Source organism: Hipposideros armiger, unplaced genomic scaffold, assembly GCF_001890085.2.
Source record: "Hipposideros armiger isolate ML-2016 unplaced genomic scaffold, ASM189008v1 scaffold_819, whole genome shotgun sequence".
NCBI classification, from domain to species: Eukaryota; Metazoa; Chordata; class Mammalia; order Chiroptera; family Hipposideridae; genus Hipposideros; species Hipposideros armiger.
The window spans coordinates 520,245-527,983 of record NW_017732169.1 but is presented as its reverse complement, the minus strand read 5'-3'; the positions used below and the strand labels follow the sequence as shown (position 1 = coordinate 527,983).

At 45.7% G+C, this 7,739-nt stretch overlaps 1 protein-coding gene across 1 annotated transcript; it reads left to right on the top strand.

Annotated features, from left to right (window-relative positions):
* The first annotated feature begins 1,961 nt into the window (after positions 1-1,961).
* Positions 1,962-6,194, top strand: TCHHL1 (trichohyalin like 1). The gene is made up of 3 exons (XM_019628953.1): positions 1,962-2,023; positions 2,886-3,041; positions 3,526-6,194. Exons 2-3 carry the CDS (start codon positions 2,904-2,906, stop codon positions 5,914-5,916), a joined length of 2,529 nt encoding a protein of 842 aa, XP_019484498.1. The 5' UTR covers positions 1,962-2,023; positions 2,886-2,903; the 3' UTR covers positions 5,917-6,194.
* The last annotated feature ends 1,545 nt before the right edge of the window (positions 6,195-7,739 follow it).

The following is a 7,739-nucleotide window of genomic DNA, read 5'->3' as shown; positions in this document are numbered from 1 at the left end:
GAGGAGGAGGAGGAGGAGAAAGAGCAATCAGGGTCTTTTCTTTCATAATGGTAAATTTGTTTGTGGTTTACTGTACAACAGTCTAAATAATTTTTTAAGCACTAGATAGATAGCCATCTCTTTCTTCCTTCTGCCATCTCTTTGAGTCACTACCCACCCAGAGGCATGGGTATTTGTTAAACGGTCTTGAGTAAGCCCTGAAAAAAATAAGAATGCCTGTAAAAGGGCTAAGGAGCCAGCCCTCACATTGTTCAAAGAAAAGGCAAGATTCTACCCTTGACTTTCTAAATAGAAACTGTAACATTACACATAATAAGGAACTTAAGACTATGGAGAGACTATGAGCTCAGAGACATATTCTTGAGACATTTCAACTCTGAATCCCAGTGTTGCCATTTACTGGGTACGTGACCATAGGCAAGTTACCTAACAGCTAAGAGCCTTAACTTCCTTATCTGTTAAAAGTGGGTAATAACTACCTTAAAGGGCTATGAGGATTAAGTAAGACAGCACATGTAAGCTCCTGACATGTCAAAAGTGTTGAGTGAACATTCGTTCCTTTCTCTTCCTACTCCATTCCACATCCCCATGAAAGCCCTTCAAATATTTGAAAACAGCTACTATGTCTTTACTGAGTCTTCCTTTTCAAGCCAGCCTTGATCATACTCAGTTTCCTTCGATGGTTTCTCAAGAGACCAGCCCGTCAGCTCCAGGGCAGGGAGTCATTACTTACTCAACTTCGAATATCCCTGTGCCTGGCATAGTATCTGAGAAACAGTTGGTATCCAGGGGATGTTGTCTGCTCAGAATTAAAGTGACCTTCCCATGCCAATCCCAATTCTCAGGAGAAGTCTTCTGCCTTTTAGGGGAATGCTGAGGAATTTTTTTATAGGCAGAAACTATCACCGTGGATTTTGCCCCCGACATTCAGTTGGATTATACTTGCTTTGGTTATCAGCAGGCTCAGGACAAGACACTGCTCCATGTCAAGATTCCCTCAGTCTCCGTCTTCTCATACAATTACCCCACCCCCGCCCTCCATTTGTCTTTTACATTCGTTTTCATGGATCTATTTCTTACATCCTTTTACAAGGAGGCAAGAATGTTTTAAAACATACTCTATTCTCTTTTTCAATATCTCAAAAAGAAAAAACCCTGAATCTAGTTCTCCTGTTAATTAAATATTTTTTTGACTCAGAGGGACCCTGATCTGGGAGGAAATAGAAACATTTGCCAGTTTAGCCTCTCAGGCTCAGTCCTACCTGTCCTCAGCCTGATGGTTTCTGTCTTTCCCCTTCACAGAAAGAGCACACAGTAATACAGATGCTCGTGTCTAATCCCCTTGGATTATAAAAGTGCCTTTAAAGAGCAGATATCAATCACATTTTTGAATAGCACACCTTAGCTGAGCAAACTTCGGCACACCCAGCAAGAGATTTATTTTCTAACTTTGCCTCTGGCCAAGGAGAACAGAGCATTGAAACACCTGAATCAACTGGTATCCCTACTTGTGTCACATGCCTACACGGGGCCTCTATTTTTAAACACATGACTGGCACCCATCTTTCCGGCTAGATCAAATACATTCCATCCTGTGAGCAGAGAGAGGAATCAGATGACACTGAGGTCTCTGCCAGCCCTGTGATTTGTCTAACAGAAATGTAATTGTGTCCTTAAGTCCAAAAAAAAAAAAAAAAGCCAACACCACCCCAAAGATCCCTCAAGACCATAACCAGCAAAAGTCAGTAAATGAATCAAGATACCTCTTCTCCTTCCTCTGGAAGGGCCTGAAGCCAAGACTTAACTGAAGCTGCCCAAAGAAAGAAATGAAAATAAGACAAGCTGGCAGTAGGACAAGGTGGGGGGGAATGGGTTAGTGGCGATGAATCACGGCATTAGACCCGGAGGGTGTCTCTCCCAAACTGTGCAATTAGGGACTCCATAAAAGGCTTGGGCACCTGCCATCAGCACCCAGCCCGCGGCCCCGCATCCTGCATCCCGCTCGCTCTCCCTCGGGAACAAGGTAAGTCTCAGACTCTCTGCTTGAGCACACTGAGGATCTGTGCTGCTGCTTTGCTTATCTGTAAGATTACATGCAGATTTCAGAGGAATCTGAATTAAGTTCAGCACTGTTAACGATGCTGAACTGGGAGCCGAGCCACCAAATGCATCCCTTGCTCCTGGAACTTCTCTGATCTTTTTTTTTTTTTTAATAGAAACTGTATGACAGAGGCATGAACGCTAGTTAACAAGACACAGAACTCAGATCTATATTCCAATGAAAATACAGAGTCATTTAAATGATGGGTGTTGACTCTATTTGTTTGTTTTACCCTAAGTTCACTGAGCCTTGTCTTCTTAGAGAAAAAAAAAAAAGTTATTTCAGTCTGTATAAATAGTGGTACATTTTCTTGGCATTACTTCTCTTTCTTGCACAAGGTTTGCTGACTTCAAAAGCTACACTCTCCTAAGCAGAGAAGTTAGACTGCACCAAGGTGGGGGCAAAACAGGTGGGCACCCCCAGATGAGGCTGGAGGATTGGTCCCATCCTTTTGGCTTTATTTGTGCATTTCACTACGTACTTTGAGTTCTTTTTCCGCCCTGCTTTTGCAATAAATCTTTCTCTCAACATAGGAGCACCACCGTTTTCTGAAAGGTGGGGTGAAGTATGTCTAATACCAACGCGACCCATGCTAGATCTGGCCTCGCCACATTATTGGGTACAAGACCAAATCAGCCCTGAAGTTCAGATACAATATTTTCAGAGACAGAATAGAGCAGCTGGTGCTGGCGGAGCTGGGGGAGGGACAAAAAGAAGGGTGACTTCTTACCTCCTTCCTGAAAGGCCCCTCCTGGGAAGTGAGCTTTGTTTGTCCTTCTCACAGTCTCCTGAGTTTGTCAAGATGCCTCGGCTCCTGAGAGACGTTCTCTGTGTCATCGAGACATTCCACAAGTATGCCAGGGAGAATGGTGAGGAGGCGACACTGACCGGCAGGGAGCTGAAACGGCTCATCCAGGGCGAGTTTGGGGGTGTTCTCCAGGTGAGGACTCACAGAGCTGTGTGAATTCTTCCCCAGCGCCCTCTCTCCATATTCCAAGCAGGATGGGCATCAGTGCTCTCTGCCCATTTCACACCTGGCTACCAGCTCTCAGCACTCACTGATTTTGAACAACTTTTGTCAATCTCAGCTCCCTACTCTATGCAAAATGTTTAGCCAATCTTACAGAGAAAAATGAGGTTTCCTCACTGGGACTCTTGCTTCAGCAAAGGAGGCTTGGGGGGGGGGGCAGTTGTGAGCCAGTAGGCATCTAAATTCAACTCGCACGTGGTGTAAATGCTCCTTCTTGGCCACAGTTCTCTCATGATAAATGGCATCCAGAATGAACAAATTCTTACTATGTGGGGGAATTTCACCAGTTCCTGAGGAATCAGGTTAAAAAATGAGTACTCTTGGGAGAAATGAATACACTCGAGACACTTGACCCTGTGTAAATAGGCTGATTTGTCCCTGTGTTTCCATGCAGCCACGTGTCATTCATGCTGTGGAGAGAAATTTGACTCTTCTGGATATTGACAGTGATGGCACCATCGGTTTTGATGAGTTTGTCCTTGCTATCTTCAACTTGTTGGACCTCTGTTATCTCGACATACAATCATTACTAAATTCAGAACCAGGACAAGTGTCTGAACCAGAAGAGAAACCAGATGATGTGGACCTTCAGGCAACCGGCAGAACTGGGCAATGGACAGAAGGACCCCCGCGCGCTCAAGACGCAGTAGTTCTTCCTTCAGGAACAGCGTCATCAGCTCAGCTCAGCGCTGAGGAAAGGGGGTACAACAGGGTGGACCCGCAGGGAGACATCAAGACTCACAAACTGCCTGGGGAAGCATCCGGGCACAGTGACCCTGAGAACCAACCCCTGGGAGGAGCTGAGCAGAGCCAGGAAGTGACCCAAGATGTACCAGCAATAGGAGACAAAGGGGCCCAAATTGAGACAAATAAGCCGAAAGCAGGATCCGAACAGACTGGCAGTCCCACAAAGGGGGATGGGCAGGATGAGGAGGCTCCCAGGAAAGGAGACGAACCAGCCCAGGAGCAAAGTGCCGCTGAGACAAGAGACCAGTTTGGAGAACAGGACGGGAACTTGGGAACCCAAAGTTCTCCATCAGAAGAAACAACTCAGAGACCACCTGACAAGCAAGAAGTTGTAGCAGAAAGGGGTGTTCTGGAAATTTCTAATACACAAGAACAGCCACCACCCAGTTCAGTGCGTGCTGACATGCCAGCACGCGCTGCTGCCTGGAAACCACTGCAGACCCAGAAATCACCCGATCCTGAGGATGAGGGCAGAACAGCCAAGACTCGAGAACCAGGAAAGGATGCTGACAGGACACTACCTGAGACAAAGAACCCAGCTGAACTAGAGGATGATGGTAGAATGTCTGAGACCCATGAGCCCCCAGCACAAGAAAAAGAACATGAAACAAAGGACCGGTCCATGCAAGGTGATAGCAGAAATGTTTCAGAAACGACTGATGTTCAAACTGAACAGAAAGATGGGGGAGGCCCTGAGGCCCGTGGAACAGAAGGGCAGGAAGAAAGTGAGAGAAAGACTCAGCTACCAGCCCTGGAAGACAAAGCACAGGGTGGGAAGAGTCAGGAACTCCAGGAACCATCAAAAGAAAGGGATGCTAAAGAAGGTCCTAAGACACAAGAGTTAAGCGCCAAAGGAGGAGATCAGAATCATGCTGAAACAGGAGCCATCGCTGCAGGAGACGAGGCAGGACAAGCGGAAGAAGGCACCGCAGAAGCCCCTGTGGGCAGCAGCAATGCCCCTGCAGCAGAAGGAACACCAGGGGCAAGGGAAAGACAGTGGCAGATGGCACCGGGGGAGAACAAGAGGGTCCCCAAGACTCACGACAAGTCAGTCAAGGAGGATGATGGTCACCAGGGGGGCCCTCCTGAGCCAAGAGTCACACAGAGTGATAAAGGGTCTCCTGAAACCTGCAACTGCCTGACTCCAGAGGACGGTGACAACAGCTCTGAGACAAGTGACCTGCCTGTGCAAGGGGACTCCCAGCATCAAGGAGACCCACTCGGAGAGTCTATGCAAGGAAGTCACAGTAAAAACCCAGACGCCCAGAAACAGGTAGCCCTGGGTGAGGCAACCAGAACTCAGGAGGCAGTGGTGCCAACGGTCGCCGGAGGACAGGATGAGCCACCCGTGGAGGACCCTGACGGAGAAGCGCCCAAGAGTCGGGGCTCAGGCACCAGAGGCCCAGGCCCAGCTGTGGAGCCCACTGCACACCCAGAGGCACAGGAGTCCACGGTGCGAGGTGAAAACAGAAAGTCCCCAGAGACAGAGACCCCAGGAGCCGTGAGTGCAGACTTCACCGACCAGCTTCTCCTGATGCAGCTCCCTAGGAAGGAAGACAGCAAGACAGAGCTCAAGATCCAGCGCCCAGGCACCAAAGAGGAGGAAGATGGGGCACCCAAGGCCCAGGAGGCTCCAGTGAAAAGTCTAGATGAGGACAATCCAGCCTCCCCCAAGACACACCTTGAAACAGAGGACCCTGCCACCTTGGAGGAGGAGGATGAAAGCCCCCAGGGGCTGGCAGGAGAAGGTGATGACCAACAAAATCCAGCCAAGGGGGGGCCTTATTCTTCAGTCCCTCCATCAGCCCTTGAAGAGAGGACTCAGAAGGACCAAGAGCCCCGCTGTGCAGAGAGTGGCACCTTCCCTTCCAGTCTACTGTACGAGTACCTACAGGAGACACTCCGGCAGCGAACAGACAGAACTGCAGGGCAGCGTCAAACTCAAGGTCAGACGGCCAGGGCATCAAGCCCAGAGCTCCACAAGGACCAGCTCGCCACTGACCTCTCGGGTCGTCCTGTCTCTTTCGATGACTGCTAAGCATTATGGCAGTACACCGGGGAACCTCTGCCTGGTGAGGATCCTGCTGACACTCAGCAAACATCAGCTCCCCAAGCCTTGGCAGAAAAGCAAAGCCATCTTCAGAGAGGAACCAGACCCACAAAGAGAGGGGAGCACCACAAAGCAATGAGTCCTCACAGGTATCCCAGGAGAAGTTCCAAGACACTGTCCACTTGAACATGCCCCAGATTCCTCCCTCCTGATCACCCTCAACACTCACATCCGATGCAGATTAATAATCCTTTAAATTCCCTTCCTAAATTGCTACAAGAGCAAAAAATAAAGTATTCAGCAGTGGGAGCTACCACCACGGACGGGTCACACCAAACAAACATCTTACCGTATGATGCTACCTCCAAGTGCTAAAATGGACTTTCTCATGAGACAATTTATCAGAAGTTATCTGTCACTAAAATTGGAAAAGTCCCTTCCATATCTTTAACAGATGCCAATTTCTTCAACTATTCATTGGTTTTTTAATAATGTGGCAATTGGAAGAACGAGACTTCACAAAACTATCTTATAATAATAAAATATCATTCCTTCACAGATGTAGGTGATTCTGCTTAATGACATTTCCTGCACAGATCTCAAGTTTATCCCCAAATTTTCTCTCTCAAAATCATCTCAGATATAACTTGAAATAACTGTGACTTTCTAGCACCCAGCTAAAGTAGATTCATGACTCTATGCTCATGTCCAGGTGCAACTAAATCGATGTCATAGATTCATTCATTCATTCATTCATTCATTCATTCAACAAACTTTTATTAAATATCAGCCATTTCATAGTTTCTGGCTCAAATAAGAAATCAGAATAATTATAAAGGGGAAAGAGGATACAAATCTGAAGTACGCTTGATTCTATAAGCTCTTGTAACCAACAACCACTAAGTCTACAAAATGCTTACCCACATGGTTTGCCGAGGGCACTGTATTAAAATTAACAATTAAATAACCTGACAACCAATATCTTTTGTTGGTTTGTTTTTTTCCCTCATTTTCCTTCCAGCCTTAAAAACATTGATCAGAAACAGAAACTATCTTAGTGATTTGTGTTTTCTTAAAAGAACTATAATTAAAGGATGATATTCTCAGAGCTTAGTAATGACCCAGGAAAGGAATAAAATAATTATCACATAATGTTTCCTGAAGCCAAAATACTCCACCTCCCACTGCATTCTGCCTTCGAGGCTCAATTTTCTTCCACTTCAACTCACACCTCTTCCAGAATCTCAAATTCTCCTCTATTTCCTAGCCCTCCAACATTTTCAGCTCTTTTTATTCTACTTACAAACATGAATGAATATCCCTATCTAAAAAAAAAATTATCTTAAATGAGCAAGAGACATGAGACAATTCACAAAAAAGAAAAATACATACTAGAGCATAAACTAAACATCCTTTTGGCAAGCAACTGGGAAATATATGTCAGCAACCATAAAAGTCACAAAGGCCATGAATAATAAATTCCCAGAAAAAGCTATACAGATGACCAATAAATATATGAAATCCTTACTAGACTTTAAAGAAGTGCAAATTAAATATCATTCTTTCACTTATCAAAGTACTAAAGGTTGTTTATTTTTAATAGTGAGATTAAGAGTGTGGGGGAACAGAAATTGAAATCCAGATAAGTGTATAAATGAGTACAACTTCCAAGAAAGCAATGCAATAATATGCATAAAAATATTTTAAATATTTCTGAGATAGCATTATAAAGAAATAATCAGGGATGTGCATAAAGATCCATCTACAAAGATATTAGTCATAGCGAATTAAAGATAGAAAAGCCAGCCGCT